General features: G+C 35.8%; 4 protein-coding genes across 6 annotated transcripts; 3 read left to right on the top strand and 1 right to left on the bottom strand.

Moving 5' to 3' along the window:
• Nucleotides 1-5928: 5928 nt before the first annotated feature.
• Nucleotides 5929-9277, top strand: LOC139095692 (dynein axonemal intermediate chain 4-like). Its single transcript, XM_070647135.1, has 6 exons — nucleotides 5929-6032; nucleotides 6789-6957; nucleotides 7036-7260; nucleotides 7435-7785; nucleotides 7833-8438; nucleotides 8555-9277. The coding sequence occupies exons 1-6, from the start codon at nucleotides 5929-5931 to the stop codon at nucleotides 9275-9277; spliced, it is 2178 nt and encodes a 725-aa protein (XP_070503236.1).
• Nucleotides 9278-9737: 460 nt separating this feature from the next.
• Nucleotides 9738-11953, bottom strand: LOC139095691 (salivary glue protein Sgs-3-like). Its single transcript, XM_070647132.1, has 2 exons — nucleotides 11937-11953; nucleotides 9738-10233 (listed from the first exon to the last, which is right to left on the bottom strand). The coding sequence occupies exons 1-2, from the start codon at nucleotides 11951-11953 to the stop codon at nucleotides 9738-9740; spliced, it is 513 nt and encodes a 170-aa protein (XP_070503233.1).
• Nucleotides 11954-13123: 1170 nt separating this feature from the next.
• LOC139095680 (sphingomyelin phosphodiesterase-like) lies at nucleotides 13124-18318 on the top strand. 3 transcript variants are annotated; one of them, XM_070647119.1, is made up of 8 exons: nucleotides 13124-13601; nucleotides 13655-13873; nucleotides 13928-14144; nucleotides 14204-14317; nucleotides 14378-14393; nucleotides 14453-14514; nucleotides 17399-17886; nucleotides 17941-18318. In XM_070647119.1, exons 1-8 carry the CDS (start codon nucleotides 13170-13172, stop codon nucleotides 18274-18276), a joined length of 1884 nt encoding a protein of 627 aa, XP_070503220.1. In that variant the 5' UTR covers nucleotides 13124-13169; the 3' UTR covers nucleotides 18277-18318. The 3 variants fall into 3 exon arrangements, with proteins under 3 accessions (XP_070503220.1, XP_070503222.1, XP_070503221.1); XM_070647121.1 differs by lacking the exon at nucleotides 17399-17886 and adding an exon at nucleotides 14571-15055 and having other exon boundaries at nucleotides 13126-13601; nucleotides 17941-18313; XM_070647120.1 differs by lacking the exons at nucleotides 17399-17886; nucleotides 17941-18318 and adding exons at nucleotides 14571-15055; nucleotides 15115-15530 and having other exon boundaries at nucleotides 13129-13601.
• On the top strand, nucleotides 16006-16969 carry LOC139095683 (uncharacterized). The gene is made up of 2 exons (XM_070647125.1): nucleotides 16006-16448; nucleotides 16510-16969. The coding sequence occupies exons 1-2, from the start codon at nucleotides 16017-16019 to the stop codon at nucleotides 16738-16740; spliced, it is 663 nt and encodes a 220-aa protein (XP_070503226.1). The 5' UTR covers nucleotides 16006-16016; the 3' UTR covers nucleotides 16741-16969.
• Nucleotides 18319-18443: the final 125 nt, after the last annotated feature.

Genomic DNA, 18443 nt, shown 5'->3' with positions numbered 1-18443 from the left:
AAGAACGATAGATCACAAAAACATAAGTTTGATTCAAATACTGGACAAGATAAGATCATTGAGTTTTAAAGTCAAATTCTATCAGAAAATCTAAAATTGTAACAAAAACTATCAAAGATATCAAAGCACAACTTACTTACTTGAACCATGCTCCGACATGTAGCTTAGGTAGCTCTAAAATGCTTTTCATCTAACTCTGCTGCTGGCTGTATCACAAATCTAGTAAAAATTCTCAGTTTTGAATTCTAATTGGCATTCCTTCATAATAGTCCTACGCTATCCTACGCCTATCAAAGCACAGCGCATAAAAAGCTCAAACAAACCTCGTCAAAACTTTAAGGAAGTGGAACATGCTTGCAAATTCATAAATACGGCTGAATGCAGATGAATTTTCAAGTTATTTCTCTTCCAAAACTACAATCTTCAATTAATTAATTTAATATCACTAAAACCATAAATGTTTCCTCTATCGTCATTCATCTCATAAGTTTTTAATAAATTTCAATGAGTCTTCATATTCCTTGAATTCGTCAATAAAAGGAAGTCCAAAAAAACATAATTTTTTCTCATCCATAAAAAAATCCTTTCATTCATAAACATTTTTTTCCTCTGAATGATGAGATGCTTCCAAGTCTACGAGAATGGATGAGTACACAAAAAATTATATGATATGTGTATAAAAAAGTAGGGATGATATCAAAAATGACTTTGGGTTAAAGAGAAGAATAGATAGGAAAGTCATAAAAAATGGCATAGCTATAAAAAGATAATTCAATTTTTTTTATTGATATCAGAGTTGGGAAGCTCAGAGAACTTTTTTTGCTGCTTCTTTTGCTGACTTTTCTGGCACAATCAAAAATTTAGAAGAGGCAAAAGGGTGTGAAAGCGATAAGCAATTCTTTATGGTCATATTTGATTAAAAATACATATATTTTTTGTGTTTGTGCACAGGAAGAAGTCATGAACTTTGGGGTTGTTCCTTTATGACGTAACAAGAAACACTGACTTTTTGACAGTTTTTCCTCATTTCTACAACAAAATCTCATTCTCATTGTTTCATGCGTCGCAAAATTAAAGAGCATGACGCAATGTGTGAATGAACCCCTTTGAGTAATCATGTTTTTTTGTGCTAGACGAAGACATGATGCAGTAAGAAATTGTTTTTATAATTCAAAATTCATTCAACTCAGTGAGTCGTACGTTGTTTTGTGATGGACTGGTTTAATATTTTGGTACCCAATTATCCCTAACAGACAAAGAGTCCGCTTTTAGTACTGTGGTGGTCTAAAAGCATACTTTTTGGCTGTTAGGGGCATTGTAATATCAACTCGGTGATTATGGATTCAAGGCTAGACAGTAATAATTCTTACTTGTATTTTTTTTGTAGGCTACCAGGAATAATGCCATCAAAGGATAATCAGATCAAAATGTCATCAGGGGTTCTGATGTGATTATGACGATTGCCCTATGATTGTTACCTGACATTTCTCCACTGGCTTTTGCTAACTGTTACTTTTGTCGACTAGATTCCTACATATTGTTCACCGAATGTGCTATACCGAATTTCTAATGGATTTCTGATGGAATTCTGACGGATTTGAATAAAATTCTGACAAATTTTTGATGAATTTTTATATGAATTCTTTACGAATTATAGTGTAATTAAATGATTAAAAAAATTATTTCTGACAGATTGAAATAAAATTCTGACTGATTTAAGATGAAATTCGAATGGAATTCAATCCTGTTTATACTGTAGAAACCATAAGAGAGCAACATATCAGTAATTAAAATGTTACTTTGCAATAACCAAGCCCAACATACAATTCTATTCCATTCTATAGTAACCAATCTACAACTAATTGAACAATCCATCAAATTCAAACCCACAACTCAGCATCAAAATGTCCACACAAGTACTTACCATCATCATTTATTCACCGCAATTTTAAATAAATCAAAAATAATGAAAAATGTCACATAAAAAAAAACTTTTTCCTTAAAAACATAAATTTAAAACTTTTTCTAGCTTTGCTGATGTGAAACAAAATAAATTGTGATAATAATCATGCTAATTTATGAGAAGTCAACGTGAACAACTTTCAGACACTTAAAGAACAAAGCGAAACTGTGCTTTTTAGTACTTAGAGCGTTAAATCCCTTAAGCATCATTATTGCTGTGATTATCGTCATGTAATTGATAACGTGATTTAACGATTTTTAGTACAAATTTTCCATACTAAATTATTATCCCATTCTACGGGATAATTTTTTCGTACAAATTTTCCATACCCAAATTATTATCCCATTCTACGGGATAATTTTTTAAGTACAATTTTCCAAACCCAAATTATTATCCCATTCTACGGCATAATTTTTTAGTACCAATTTTCATACCCAAATTATTATCCCATTCTACGGGATAATTTTTTAGTACAAATCTTCCATACCCAAATTATTATCCCATTCTACGGGATAATTTTTTAGTACTAATTTTCCATACCCAAATTATTATCCCATTCTACAGGATAATTTTTTAGTACGAATTATCCATACCCAAATTATTATCCCATTCTTCGGGATAATTTTTTAGTACTAAATTTCTGTACCCAAATTATTATCCCATTCTACGGGATAAGTTTTTAGTACTAATTTTCCATACCCAAATTATTATCCCATTCTACGGGATAAGTTTTTAGTACTAATTTTCCATACCCAAATTATTATCTCATTCTACGGGATAATTTTTTAGTACGAATTTTTCATACCCAAATTATTATTCCATTGTACGGGATAAATTTTTAGTACCAATTTTTCATACCCAAATTATTATCCCATTCTACGGGATAATTTTTTAGTACAAATTTTCCATACCCAAATTATTATCCCATTCTACGGGATAATTTTTTAGTACCAATTTCCCATACCCAAAATATTATCCCATTCGGATTGTTTTTTTAGTACTAATTTTCCATACCCAAATTATTATCAAATTCTACGGGATAATTTTTTAGTACAACATAATATAAATGTCAGCATAAATGCATTACCTTAATTAATTCAAATTAATATCGATTGACTGAATTCTTTTAATAAAACACATGCGGTAGTTAATTGAATTGTGGTATGAAATAATTGTGGAAATATTTTTTAATTTAAATAATTGAATTTTCATATTTGTGTCCATTGTGTCCACCTTTATGTTTCAATATACTTAAATTGCATCAGATCAATGACATTGGTAGACATTTAATTTTAAAAAATTCATTAATTGAAATGGACATAAAAAATATGGTGGTCATGTGCTCGTGTTTTTTCCACGTCAGTCACAGATTTTTTTGTGCCGTGTTCTGAAAAATAGCTTTAATTCCAACAAAACAGCATCAACAAAAATTGAAATTTTATAAAATCTGTTTATTGCTATTGATTAGTTCAATTTTCACAAATGTGTCCACTGCACACTCAATTGGGTACGAGAGAATTAATGGCAAATAAGTGAAATGGGAAAGACAATAAAAATTAATTTTTTATCAAATTGGAATCAAATTTTGTTGAGTAACAAAACAATAAGTTCTCAAATGTTGTCTATTCATGACTTGACTACAGACACAAAACAAAGGCATGAGCAGTCATTTGAATAAATTCACACGCATATCATGTAATTGAAAATTGGAAATGACATAAAGCGGAGAGGAAAGAAAAAAGTGAAATTAAAAATGATTTAACATCGGCAGTAACACAGATACAGAGAGATATGAGATGAAAAGACTTCAAATGAACTCAACTGTTGCCATTTTTATGCTCTTTTGCTGTTTTTATTATTTTAGAAAATGAAAGTTTTTATTTCGACATTTCCGTATTATTTACATTTTAGTGAGCACAAAATCAGCAAAGTGTGAATTTGCAAGTTAATGCCAGCATGTAGTCAACATGTCCAACTGTAGAACTAGATCGATGAGTGCTTAAAATCTGACCTAAGCAAACAAAGAGCTTGATCTTAAGAATATACCAAGAATATAGCTAACGAGCATGTTCAGCCAGTACATTTAAGTAGAGCAAGCTGTAGAGAGCATGCTGTTGAAAGCATGCCTTTTAAGAACTTTAAACAGTGGTGAATAACCTGTGTGCAGCAAAATTTTTATGGAAAATGCCTTGACTAGTTGCCGAGGAGAGGTAGACCAAAAAGCTCATGGGATTGCTGTGTGAGCAATGATGCAAAAGTGCTGGGAGTTAGAAATTGGCAAAAGCAATCTAAAGACAGATCCAGCTTCCGACGAATTCTAAATGCGGCAATGGGCCCAGTGCGCCTTCGCCTAGGAAGTAAAGTAAGTAAGTAAGTTGCCGAGACGCAGCTATACTATTTTTCCTTGTTGTAGGATTGCTAGGATCATTGCTAGGAAATTAATTTAATTTTCAAAAGCACTAAGTTGACTTGAATTCTGTATGGAAAAGGTCGACTCGACTCTGCATAACACATCCAAAACACAGCTCGATTCTGTTACAAACAACTAAACTAAACAATTACTCCAAATGATTTAAATGTGTAAATAAAGCTTCACAGCAGTATTAAATTATTATTCAAATTGAGTGAAGTAATTTAGATAGGAATGATATACATGGCAGGGATTATGTTTATAATTTATGGAAATATTTTAATGGAAAACTCAAGAACTCATTTGTAGTAAATATGTTGGAAGAAATAAATAAATTTTTGGTAGATTTTGGGGCAGCAGTGCATGTGCTTATGATTAATATCGTCATAAATTCATGGAATTTCTATATAATTTTATTAAATTATTTCAAAGTAAGACAGCTTGTTAAAAAATCCAATATTGCTGTAATGTCTTATTACAAACTTAGTCAAGCAATATTACACTTAAGTTATACAGATGCTTCACTCATTATAAATCCAATTTTCCATCCGTTCTCTATTTTAATAAAGCTTATTTTCATTATCATTATTGCAATGTAACGTTCCTTACAGAATCTTATTATTTATATCTTGTTTCTACTTCCTTCATACTCTTTCTCAGCTTACGAATATGTCTTAAGTTCTTGTGGATTTTGTATTGATAAGAGATGTATATTATTGCTATGATATGGTAGTTTGGGATGTAAGTGGATCCAAGGGGTGGAAAATTTTGGATATTCTTCCAAATTAGGATCTGCTCAACCTTCCTTGCCTTCCCTATCCTTTCCTATCCTTCCCTATCCTTCCCTATCATTTCCTATCCTTCCCTATCCTTCCCTATCCTTCCCTATCCTTCCCTATCCTTCCCTATCCTTCCCTATCCTTCCTTATCCTTCCTTATTCTTCCTTATCCTTCCCTATCCTTTCCTACCATCTCTACCTTTCCATAGTTCCCCTTCCCATCCAACGACTAAGCATCCCTTGATCATAAACTCTACCATAAAGCACACATTCAAGTTTCATAGAAAGAGTGATGAGGAAGCTTTTAGCATTTTGCCACATGGAAAATTTATATGTTTTCAAGCTAGTGATATTATCGATAAAATTCTATCTGCACGCTCCATCCAAAAAAGCATGAACAAAAAAATGTTATTTTATGCTTCACATGATCGAAAATCCCCATTTACTTATGGTATGATTGTACCATATCCATGTATATGCATAACATTTATCTACATCATGATTTTTTTTTTTTTTCAGGGATAATGCTCGTTCACAGGAACGTTAGGAAGTGGTCGTACAATATTTATGGTCTCATTGAAATGAACGAAAAAGAAGCTTATAAGAGGATTAATAGTACACGATATGTGATATATGTTCAATTTTTTTATTTTTTAGTTCTGTGTCTTTTTTAGAAAATTGGCGATGAAAATTATCGATCAAAGCATGCTTGTGGGATATATGAAAAATTTTAATTAATTTTTTTTGTGAAAATTGGATTTTTTTTTGTTGAAAAAATGGCAAATCTATGGAAAAAGGCTATAGAAAGTGGACCGGCAATTGAAGATGGGTCAAGTTCACGTTCGGAATTGAAAAGTGCATTAAAAAAGTGGATTATAAGGTATATTTGTGCATATAAATGATCCTGGATGGAACAAACGCTGATTAATCGACCTAACTGTAATCTTGGCACTTCATGGCAAGTTACGCCACTGCTAAGTGGTGGGTAATTTTTACTATTTTGCTGCACACTTTGTTGGTAAGAATCGACCGAAACCTATCATGGCATACGGTTCGGAGCGACAAAATTGATGAAGGCTCCACCACGGAGCTTTTAAGGTTCCACCAAGGAGCATTTAAAGCTCCATCAAGGAGCACTTAAGGCTCCATCAAGGAGCACTTAAGGCTCCACCAAGGAGCACTTAAGGCTCCATCAAGGAGCACTTAAGGCTCCACTACGAAGCTTTTAAGGTTCCTTTTAATCTCATTTACTAATACCAAAAAGAAACGGCTCAAATTAGGCAGCCTTATGGACGCCAAGTGGAAACGGCTTAAATTAGGCAGCCTTATGGACGCCAAGCGGAGACGGCTTACATTTGGTAGTAATACAAGAGATTTAATTGAGCCTGAAAAGATTTATGGCATTTCCAAAAATTTTTGGGCGGCATACTAGTGATCCGTGGCACACGAATTGCCCATCACTGCTATAACTTGACACATGGTCGACTGATCACAGCCTGTCCCATTCAAGCATCAGATTTACGTGTTTTGAACCCTACAGTGTTCCTTATAATTCCCTAAAAACTTTAAACATCCAGCAACACATTCTTAACCCTTCTTAAACCCATTTAATATTCCCATTTACCTCCCATTCCAGCCCACATCAAACAAAGCCCGCTTCAAAGACATATCAAGAGGACTTGACCAAACAAGGCAAGAATAAACATCCACCACGTCCAACAATCATTCAAAATGCACGAAAAAAGAACCTCGCCTATTACGACCGAGATATTTACAATGTTCTCAAGTTACGTAAACAAATCGTGGTAAGTTACCATCGCTACCAATCTCAATTGCATAGCAACACGAATGTCCAGTTGTTTATACACAATAAACATTTTTAGATTAGACACAATGGTAGAAATGCAACACCTCATCCATTAACGGAATCAGATTTAATAGATGTTGAGGAGAGTTATACGGAAGAGGATAGACGACAACGAACAGAATCACTTTGGGATACATTAGTTGATCATTTTGTGAGAACGAGAATTCCGTCATTTAATGAGCCATTGATTGAAGCTAGAATATCGGAAATATTGCCGGATATGGATGATATTACGGCTGAGGTAAGTCATGTTGTGATTTATTGAATCTTCTGCTGCAGTGCTGTCCACACTGTGTGTCGGGGTACTCATGAACCGCATGCCAGGTGGTTTTCGTGGCTTACTACCAAGTTTAGACAGCAGTATTTCCTGAACCAAAATACCTCCCTAACCTATATAATCCATTTCCTACCTTAGGTACCCGACCGTACAGACTCATCAGAAGTCCTCGATGTTGAAGCAACTCTACGTCACATCAAGGAAGACCGCAGATCCCATCCATCTGCTCAAAATCCCAAGAATTTTATGAAATTAACCCTTACAGAAACTGACGACATTGTCCTTTTTGAAAACATCAGCTTGACAGTCCCAAAAGGAACCGACGAAGCAGCAGCTGTTGAAAAGTACAATTATGAATATGAATATCTAACAAAAGGACCTGGAAAGAACCGACGAACATGCGAAGCTGAAGTTCAAACTGAAAATGTTTTGGTAAAGTCACGAAGTGCAAATACAGAACGGATTAAGAAGCAAGACCAGGAATCATTTGTGAGTAATTTTGAGATGTTTGACACGTATGCTGATTTGGCTAAAAGAACAAAGAAATTCAACTTGATGATGAGTTGCATAGTAAAATGGAAGTGACGACATACAGTCGGGAAGGTGAAAATATCGACGAAGTGCTTAACACAAATGAAAATTTTCATCTTTCATCCATGATTCTACAACGACTACTTGCTGGAAATGTCTTTCGTGAACGACAAAGACGATTCCGTAACATGATTGATACTAATCCACTGGATTTGAATATTAAGTATCTCTATCGTCTGCAAACATTGTGGACATACAAATGTGTTGATACGATGGGTAAAGATGTTGTAGACATGAGCTGGTGTCATACAAATGGTGATCTACTTGCTGTTGGATATGGAACTTATTATTATCGTGAAAGTAAGAACCGAACATCCGGTGCTGTACTCTTGTGGAGCATTAAGAATCCAGTGAATCCAGAGCGTCGATATCGATACAGAACTCCTGTCACAGCTGTTGAATTTTCCAAGCAAACTCCACAGCTACTTGCTGTTGCTTTGTTTGATGGAACAATTGAAATTCTCGATGTATCGGATGAAAGTAATGCAGCTGTTGAGCATCACATTGTTGTGGCAAAAAGTGAACGAACATCATCGCCTGGTTATGAGCCTGTGTGGCAGATCCAGTGGATACAAATTAAAGACAAAGAATTTATCATTACAGGCTCACAGGATGGACGAATCATGAAGTATGAAATAGCTACTGGTCCTTATCTCGTTGGATACAGACAGTTGAGACTAGCAAGATTGAAGGTGTTGTTGAGGCACTGCATGTTGAACATAAGAAAACTTTTATTGAAGCTGATCGACATCCACAAGCTCTGTGCCTTCAAAAGCATCCATTAAATACTGACATGTATTTTGTTGGAACTGACGAAGGATGCATTCATATCTGCTCAATTAACTTCCCACATCAGCATTTAAGTGTCTTGCAAGTTCACCACAGTGGTGTATATTCCATCCATTTTTCACCATTTTCACCAAAAATTTACCTCACATGTGGCAGTGACTGGACAATCCGAATCTGGATTGAAGACATTTTTGAACCAATTATTGAACTATGTGATGGATTTTCAGCCATTCATACTGCATACTGGTCACCAATACATTCAACAATAATCGCTAGTTGTACACATGATGCTGTACAAATTTGGGACTTGAGACGAAAAAACTTAAAACCAGCATCGACGCGTACATTTGAAAATCGTCAAATAAGTATCATCAAATTTACTCCATGCGGGCGTTCACTTCTCGTTGGTGATGAGGAAGGAAATGTGCACGTGTGTTCACTTGAAGATTTTCCATTTCCGCCTCATTTTCAATATGATGAATTGCAAAAATCACTGTTTCGATCATTGACAAATAAACAGGAACTTGAGAAGCAGGTGAAGCAGTTGGGTTATTTGGGATATGGGACGGAACAGAGAGGTGATATGTCATGTAAATCGTAAGGAGTTATTTTGGTATTTTGGAGTGAATAAAGAGAATTTTGAATTGAATTTACTGCTGAATATTTGGAAAGTTTGTGGTGATTAAAGAAGTTTCGATTTCAGGACAGACAGTTGCGCCGTTCTGGTGCTTAAATTTTGTCACTTCTATCAACATTTATTAAAACTTCCTCATTTTTCTCCAAGATACATATTAATTCCAATAAAAAAGGTAGAAAGTGAAAGATTATATTCTTTCTATAGTCACAATATCCTGACAGAATATATTGTACACTTCACTACAGTTGAGCTAGCTACAGGGTTGTGACAATTGCTTGTTTTCAAGGAAAATACAGCTTAAGTCAGAATTGATCAATTTATAGTAGATTTAAGAGTTTCATGTGATTTAACTTGAGCAGCACAACAGTTGCTTCCTTGTCGTTTTGTCGCTTTGTTTTAGTTTTGTCGCTTTGTTGTCGTTTTGTCACTTTCTGGTCGTTCTGTCGCTTTGTTGTCGTTTTGTTGGTTTGTCGCTTTGTCGCTTTCTGGTCGTTCTGTCGCTTTGTTGTCGTTTTGTTGGTTTGTCGCTTTCTTGTTGCTGTGTCGCTTTTTTGTCGTTTTGTCGCTTTGTTGTCGTTTTGTCACTTTGTTGTCGTTTTGTCACTTTGTTGTCGTTGTGTCGCTTTGTTGGCGTTTTGCCACTTTCTTGTCGTTTTGTCGCTATGTTGTTGTTTTGTCGCTTTGCTGTCGTTTTGTCGCTTTGTTGTCGTTTTGTTGGTTTGTCGCTTTCTTGTTGCTGTGTCGCTTTTTTGTCGTTTTGTCGCTTTGTTGTCGTTTTGTCACTTTGTTGTCGTTTTGTCACTTTGTTGTCGTTGTGTCGCTTTGTTGGCGTTTTGCCACTTTCTTGTCGTTTTGTCGCTATGTTGTTGTTTTGTCGCTTTGCTGTCGTTTTGTCGCTTTGTTGTCGTTTTGTCGCTTTGCTGTCGTTTTGTCACTTTCTTGTCGTTTTGTCGCTATGTTGTCGTTGTGTCGCTTTGTTGCATTTTGCCACTTTCCTGTCGTTTTGTCACTTTCTTGTCGTTTTGTCGCTATGTTGTCGTTTTGTCGCTTTGTTGGCGTTTTGTCGCTTTCTTGTCGTTGTGTCGCTTTGTTGTCGTTTTGTTGTTTTCTTGTCGTTGTGTCGCTTTCTTGTCGTTTTGTCGCTTTGAGGTCGTTGTGTCGCTTTGTTGGCGTTTTGTCGCTTTCTTGTCGTTGTGTCGCTTTGTTGTCGTTTGGTTGATTTCTTGTCGTTGTGTCGCTTTCTTGTCGTTTTGTCGCTTTGTTGTCGTTTTGTCGCTTTCTTGTCGTTTTCTAGCTATGTTGTCGTTTTCTAGCTATGTTGTCGTTTGGCGCTTTGTTGTCGCTTTGTTGATGACAATACATTAAATTGATTTTGACTGTGTTTAACGACCAAAAGTGAAATTTGCAAAGCTCACACTTTACAGCCAAAGAACTTGCTTACATGGTACCTAAAACCAATTTCTTAGTCTGATAGAAACCGCTCAGGGTACTTCCCAATAATCTCCATCAATTCACACCATCCCCAACCCTGACAAAACATATATATGAAATATCGACAATTTATGCTTTATTTCTATCCTATTTCTATATTCTGTACACTGACTCTTAGCACATCAGCCCCTCCTTTTCAAGTAGCACGAAATACGTGATGAATTAATGTATCGCAAAAGTTGAAATGAAGGCAGAAATAGAAGATGGAGAGAAAAAAAAATGATTTTCAACTACTACGTGCTACACATCTTTGAGAATTGTAGAAATGTATCTATAGTACCGTAAAATATCTTAGCGTGAGTAAAAAAAAGAGGAAATTGAAGTAAATCATTGACTAAAAGTGTTTCATGTTATGAATTTTTTCTTATTCTTCGATGCCCAAAAGTTTCCTTTTTGATTTCGAGTGATTTTTCTTGGAATTTTTATTGGGTTAGAAACTTTGCTGTGAGTCTGGAAGGCTTTTTGTCTTGAAATTGATTTTTATTTGTTCAGAGTTAGAGCAGATTTGATTCAGGTTGTGTTGGATATTTGGGATTAAAATTTAGAAATTTTGGAAAATTATACTTACTTACTTAATTCATTGGTTGATGCGCACGAGGGTCCATTGCCGCGCATAGAGAATGTCTATAGACAGCTCTATCCTTCGAAACCTTCTGCTAGTTCGAGATATTAAGGACTCTAGCGTCCTTTTCAACACATCCAATCCAGGAATTCTTCAGTCTTCCTCGCGATCTTTTGCCATCCACAAAATCTGCAGTAGAGGAGACTTATTAGGTTTTGTATTTTTGAACTTTAACGTGTAAGTCAGTGCTTTCAAACTTGCTAGAGTTTGGCACAATAAACCAGTTATCCGGAAGGGCTATCTGGTGTAAATTTGGTTCCATCCTATCCATTTTGTGTCTCACAGTAGATTTAAGCTATATGGCGTAGAACAGGAATGTGAGAGTGTCAATTAGATGTCAAAACAGAACATTTGTACATGCTTTGTGATGTGGCCAGCGATAAAAGCAGATGAAAAGCCTTATGTAATAACCTAGGCTAAAAATCGAAACATAGTTCCAGTAAATATGTACTAGTGTTTTACAGAGATTGTAGCAGAAATTTGAGAGCTTTTACAAATGCGCTTAAGTACCTTTCATTAACACTCATCCATTAAGCATACTCCACCTTTTCCAGATTTAATGAAATATTTTAAAAGTCGCTAGTCGGGGGCGTAGCCAGAAGAAGTTTTGAAGTAAGAAGCGGAGATTGGGTTATCATTTTTGTACGTATCGTAAAAATTTAGAGGAATTTTGAGAATTTTATATCCAAAACCCTGGCAAATTTAAGAATTTTTCCCAAAACATAGAAGTGGAGAATTTGCTCTTACAACCCTGTAGATGGAATAGCCCTGTAACTCTAATCCCCTGAATACACACTCCTTACTCTACCTTTAAACACTTCTGGAATGATGAAAAAACTTTTCTTTTCTTTGTGGATTATGATTTATTATCCCGAATTCAATATCCTTTCGTGAAATGACTCTTAAGCATGCCGGATTCTTACCTTTATACTTCTTGCAAATTAGAAAAACTTTCACGAAATATCGAATATCATTTTAATTCCGATGAAGGTTTCAATTCTCAAAAGGTGGATGATGAAATTAATTAAAAAAGTCATGAATATTCAAAATGATCGTCGCAAAAGTGAGTTATATCCACTCCTGAGTTCAACAGAAGGCATTGTATGGAACGTGAATGGCAACCATGGAGAGGCCATGGATCACATTTGATCTGTACGGCCAGCGAAGGAAGTAAGTAAAAGGCAAAAGGAGTGTTGGTAGAAGAAAATCACTTGGAGTCCAACCATAGAGAAGGAGGCAGAGCAACAACCCAAGAAACCAGCAGAAGTAGTCAATTTAGCCAGGAACAGTAACCTGTAAGTCATTTTATTCCTTTGCTTCATAGTAGATCAATAGGAACTAATCATCATCATCAGAAGTGTGTATGTCGTGTAGGGTTCCGGTCGAGACTTACCACTAAGGTTTGCCGCGAAAAATAAAAGATTGTTCAGCATCAAGTCCCCAAATTCCCCCAAATACACCTCTTACCCTAAAGTCACGTTTGTTTACATTCATCGATGTTAAAAATGTCTTATCATCATTCACATTCAGAAATTCGATAGCACGCGATGTTCATGCTTAACTTTTATCACTAAAATTAATGAAAATATGATAAAGCTACTTTCATTATCAATCATAGATGGATTTTGATAACATTATTTCTATTTCTAATTTTAAAACTCTTTACTGACATAAAAGTAAGGAACAAAAGCTTGCAAAATTTCATTCAGTCTTTCTCTTTTGGTGGAAACAAGTCGGACCAAAATGGATAAATTATTAAAACTAGGAATTTTGCTGCTTTGTACTCTGTGCTGTGCATCAGCACACAGAATTCGTACGGAACAGGAAATTGCCAACCGCGACAATATGTTGAAGCATGTCGACACATTTGCTGACCTTTTCGCCAGCGAATACACAAATTACACAATAACAGGCATTAAAACACCAGAATTAGAAGGCATGCTGAAGATGATGCAAATCCCAAGAGAATTTTTATTTCAAGAAGTTGGTGATATGGATGCAGATGCAGCTATAATGACATGTGTCGCATGTCGATCCACCTTTGCATTGATGTTAAATCAATATCGTACAGGACAGAGAGATAGAGAGCAGTTGACTCAAGATTCTATTACTTTATGCTTACAACTTACATCTTATAGTATTATTGTGTGTGAGGGTGCTGTGAGGAAGTATGCAGTAAGTGATTGTTAACTATTGTCTGTCCAAATCTATGTAAATTTGATCCACAGGATATAATTCTCTTCATTGTCGACAGCCGTCCATCATTGACAGCAAATCAAATGTGCTCAATCGTTTTAGCACCTGATTGTGGAGATCCAGATCCAATATATGATTTTACAATCAATGTATCTCCTGGTCTACCGATTACAGGACCTAAAACTGTCTTCACACCAAGAAACTCCAACGAAATGAAGATCCTTCACTTTACGGATATCCATTATGATCCTGTAAGTTCGTATCTAATCCTTTCAAGCATTTTCATTGATTTTTATTTCCAATAGAACTATTTAGTCGGTGGACAAGCCAACTGTGCAGATCCAATTTGTTGTCGCAGAGCCAATGGTATAGCTCCAAATCCTGAAGATAGAGCTGGACAATGGGGTGACTATAGAGCTTGTGGAACACCATGGCAATCAGTTGAAAATGCTATTCGTTCTGCCCATGCTCAACATCCAGATGCTGACATGGTTTATGTCACTGGTGACTATGTGGACCATGGTAAGGAACTTAATAGAGTTTTTAGTGGATATAGCTGCAAATAATCAAAAAATTTTCAGGTATTTGGGAAACAACACAAGCTGGAAATACTCAAATATTTGACAGACTTTATGCAATGTTCAGGACTGTTTTTGGCAACAAGCCAGTTTTTATCGTCCTTGGTAATCATGAAGGTATGGGCCAAAAATATTTTTTATTTATTTCATGATCTAATTAGTGTATCTTAATTCCAGCAAATCCAACAAATCAGTGAGTATTTAACAATACCTGACTATCTTATCATGTGCTTTAAACTATACTTTTTCCAGATTTGCACCGCCACACATAACAGATCCCAGCTTATCTACTCATTGGCTTTATCAGCATGCTGGTGAGCTATCTAATTAATTTACGATATGAAAATCATCATTGTTTTTGTTTTTATAGCAACGGCTTGGAGTCACTGGCTTCCAGCATCAACTCGGGCAACAATTCTTCGTGGTGGATACTACACAACACTTTCTCCTGATTCAAGACTCCGAATTATTGGATTAAACAACAATGATTGCTATAATTTGAACTTCTGGATGATGTACAGCACAGATCAAATTGCAGAGCAACTTCAATGGTTCCATGATACACTTTTGGCTGCTGAAAGAGCTGGAGAAATGGTTCATGTAGTCACACACATGAGCAGTGGATCAAGCTGCTCTCGTTGGTGGTCAAGAGAGTATCGTAGAGTCATTGAGAGATTCCACAGGATTATTGGTGCACAATTCTTTGGACATTCTCATCAGGATGACGTTGTCGTTTTCTATGCTAGAGATCAGCATACAGTAGCGATTAACGCTGGTTGGGTCGGAGGTACAATTACAACACACAGTGGACATAGCCCAAATTATAATGTTTATTATGTTGATCGTGTTCATTATGTGAGTATGGCTTGATATAAATCTGGTTCAAAATAGTAAGCATCTTGTAACATTTACAGCAAGTAAATGAGAAAGAGTCCTGGTCATACAACCTTAACGAAGCTAACATGAATCCAGCAACAAGTCCAGTATGGCGAATGCTTTACAGATTTACAGAACACTTTAATATCCCCAACACATCACCAGCAAGCTTAGACAATTTCGTGTCAAATGTTCTGTCAAGAAGTCGCCGATTGTTGACTGACTATTATGGATTTAGAATGTCCAACAGTCCATTTATTTTGGCTAGAGGATGTGATGATAACTGTCTTCGTCACAGCTTGTGTCGAATTGTGGCAAATGAAGTTAGTGACACTAGAAAATGCGATGAAATTAGATCATTTCCACTTACATAATTTGTAGACGAATTGTTGAATAAATTTGAATTTTGTTAATAAAAGCTATAGAGTTGGATAATCCAGGCATAAAATAAAAAGCTGTTTCAATCACTGTATATAAGGCACCTATCGTCGGCAAGCTAAAGCAAGCGATAGAGCCAGTTTCAGGCACCATCTGACAAAGGTCATGGATCACAATTAAGCTGTACGAACAGCAAAGTAAGTAAGTAATTTGAAGCTGTCCCGAAAGGTACAATGCTGCTGCTAGGACGCCGATACGCCATCATATAGACAGCTAGATCCAATTGTGCCTAGAAGGCTACATGACAGCTGATTTCGAAACTTATTCATGACAAAGCATGAAATTTTCCTCATTTTGTTATTCAGGTATAAGACCAGGATAATAATACTTTGTGTCCAATCTATGACACACGCCATTTGTATCCAACCCTTAAGCACTTGATCCTTCCGATAAAAAATATATTTTCGACACCTAATCCATGCTATTCGATATAAAAGTGAAATTAAGTGACTTGAGAAATTTCATTCAGTCTTTCACTTTCGATGTGAATAAATCGGACAAAATGGAGAAATTTATAAAGTTTGCATTCTTGCTGCTTTGCACTTTGTACTGTGCATCAGCATACAAAGTTCGAACTGAGAAGGAAATTGAAAATCGCGAGAATATGCTGAAGCATATTGACACATTTGTTGATCTCTTCATCAGCGAATATACAAATTTTACAAGAACTGGTATTCAAACTCCAGCATTGGAAGGAATGTTAAGAATGATGCAAATTCCAAAGGAATTCGCTACCAATGAAGTTAGCGATATGGATGCAGATGAAGCTCTAATGACGTGTGTTGCATGTCGAACAACATTTGCATTGATGTTGAATCAATATCGTACTGGACAGAGAGATAGAGAGCAGTTGACTCAAGATTCTATTGCGTTGTGCTTACAACTAACAACTTACAGTATTATTGTGTGTGAGGGTGCTATTAGGAAGCATGTGGTAAGTGATTGTTAATTATTGCCTGTCCAAATCTTACGTTGATTTGATCCGCAGGATATAGTTCTCTTCATTGACAGCAAATCAAATGTGCTCAATCGTTTTCCAACCCGAATGTGGAGATCCAGATCCAGTTTTCGATTTTACAATCAATGTATCTCCTGGTCTACCGATTACAGGACCTAAAACTGTCTTCACACCAAGAAACTCGAATGAAATGAAGATCCTTCACTTTACGGATATCCATTATGATCCTGTAAGTTCATACTTAATCCACTTCCTACATTATTATTGATTTTATGTCCAATAGAACTATTTAGTCGGTGGATTCGCCAACTGTGGTGATCCAATTTGCTGTCGAAGAGCCAATGGATTAGCACCAAATCCTGAAGATAGAGCTGGACAATGGGGTGACTATAGATCATGTGGTTCACCATGGCAAGCTGTTGAAGACACATTGAGATCAGCGAATGCTGCACATCCAGATGCTGACATGGTTTACGTTACTGGTGACTATGTAGATCATGGTAAGGAGCTTTGAAGAGTTTCTAAATAGATATTGCTGCAAATAATAAAATTTTTCAGGTATTTGGGAGACACCCAAGAAGGAAACATCCAAATTTTTGATAGAATCTATGGAATGCTCAGAACTGTTTTTGGCAACAAGCCAGTTTTTGTTGTCCTTGGCAATCATGAAGGTAAACAAAAATAGCAAAATGAGTATCCGATTTTCCTCATAAAATTCTTATCTTAATTCTAGCAAATCCAACAAATCAGTGAGTATAATTAAATATCTTATCAAGTTCTTACAAGTTTAAATTATCATCCTTACTAGATTTGCACCACCACACATTACGGAACCACATTTAGCAACTCATTGGCTTTATCAGCATGCTGGTGAGCTATGAAATTCACTGATAAAATGATAAATTCCTAACTTAAAAATATTCTAGCAACTGCTTGGAGTCACTGGCTTCCAGCATCGACCCGGGCAACAATTCTTCGTGGTGGATACTACACAACACTTTCACCAGACTCAAGACTTCGTATTGTAGCTCTTAACAACAATGACTGCTACAATGGTAACTTCTGGATGATGTACAGCACAGATCAAATTGCAGAGCAACTTCAATGGTTCCATGACACACTTTTGGCTGCTGAAAGAGCTGGAGAATTGGTTCATGTTGTCACTCATATGAGTACTAGTGGATCAAGTTGTTCTCGTTGGTGGTCACGAGAGTATCGTAGAGTCATTGAGAGATTCCATAGAATTATTGGCGGGCAATTCTTTGGACATTCTCATCAGGATGAATTTATCATTTATTATGCAAGAGATCAGCATAGAATTCCAGTTAATGTTGGGTGGCTTGGTGGTGCTACAACACCAAGCAGTGGTACAAGTCCAAATTATAATGTTTATCATGTTGATCGTGTCCATTTTGTGAGTATTGCTTGATATGAAATTTGCTATAAATTATCATTTTAATTTTTATAGCAAGTAAATGAAAAAGAATCCTGGTCATACAACCTTAATGAAGCTAACATGAATCCAGCAACTAGTCCAGTATGGCAAAGGCTTTACAGATTTACAGAACACTTTGGTATCGGCAACACATCACCAGCAACTTTAGACAATTTCGTGTCCAATATTCTGTCAAGAAGTCGTCAAATGTTGACTGACTATTATGGATTTAGACAGTCCAACAGTCCATTCATTTTGGCTAGAGGATGTGATGATAATTGCTTAAGGAACAACTTGTGTCGAATCACAAATAATGAAGTTAATGACCAACGTAAATGCGATGAAATTAGATCATTTCCACTTGTTTAAGGTTTGACGGGTTTGGAAATTCGGTGAAATACTTTAGAGGACATTATGTCTGAATAAAACCCCAAAAGTTCTAAAGAATACATAAAAAAATCGCAACGCAAAACATTCCACAACCTTTTTCAGGCACATTTTTCTCCAAAACACCTTGTTCACGTTTTAATCATGTC

The sequence above is a fragment of the Chironomus tepperi genome, unplaced genomic scaffold (genome assembly GCF_022539635.2).
Source record: "Chironomus tepperi strain 1889 unplaced genomic scaffold, CSIRO-AGI_Ctep_v1 contig_373, whole genome shotgun sequence".
Lineage (NCBI taxonomy): Eukaryota > Metazoa > Arthropoda > Insecta > Diptera > Chironomidae > Chironomus > Chironomus tepperi.
The sequence above is the reverse complement of the archived record's forward strand: the minus strand, read 5'-3'. Positions and strand labels throughout refer to the sequence as shown.

Excerpts from the sequence above, each read along its gene's own strand:
- LOC139095692 (XM_070647135.1), top strand. The coding sequence starts at position 5,929 with ATGGCAAATCTATGGAAAAAGGCTATAGAAAGTGGACCGGCAATTGAA. Across the intron at positions 6,033-6,788 it reads TTAAAAAAGTGGATTATAAG|CCCACATCAAACAAAGCCCG; the intron begins GTATATTTGTGC and ends CTCCCATTCCAG. Across the intron at positions 7,786-7,832 it reads AGCAAGACCAGGAATCATTT|AACAAAGAAATTCAACTTGA; the intron begins GTGAGTAATTTT and ends TTTGGCTAAAAG.
- LOC139095680 (XM_070647119.1), top strand. The coding sequence starts at position 13,170 with ATGGATAAATTATTAAAACTAGGAATTTTGCTGCTTTGTACTCTGTGC. Across the intron at positions 13,602-13,654 it reads GTGCTGTGAGGAAGTATGCA|GATATAATTCTCTTCATTGT; the intron begins GTAAGTGATTGT and ends TTTGATCCACAG. Across the intron at positions 14,515-17,398 it reads TTGGCTTTATCAGCATGCTG|CAACTGCTTGGAGTCACTGG; the intron begins GTGAGCTATCTA and ends AAAATATTCTAG.
- LOC139095683 (XM_070647125.1), top strand. The coding sequence starts at position 16,017 with ATGGAGAAATTTATAAAGTTTGCATTCTTGCTGCTTTGCACTTTGTAC. Across the intron at positions 16,449-16,509 it reads GTGCTATTAGGAAGCATGTG|TTCTCTTCATTGACAGCAAA; the intron begins GTAAGTGATTGT and ends CGCAGGATATAG.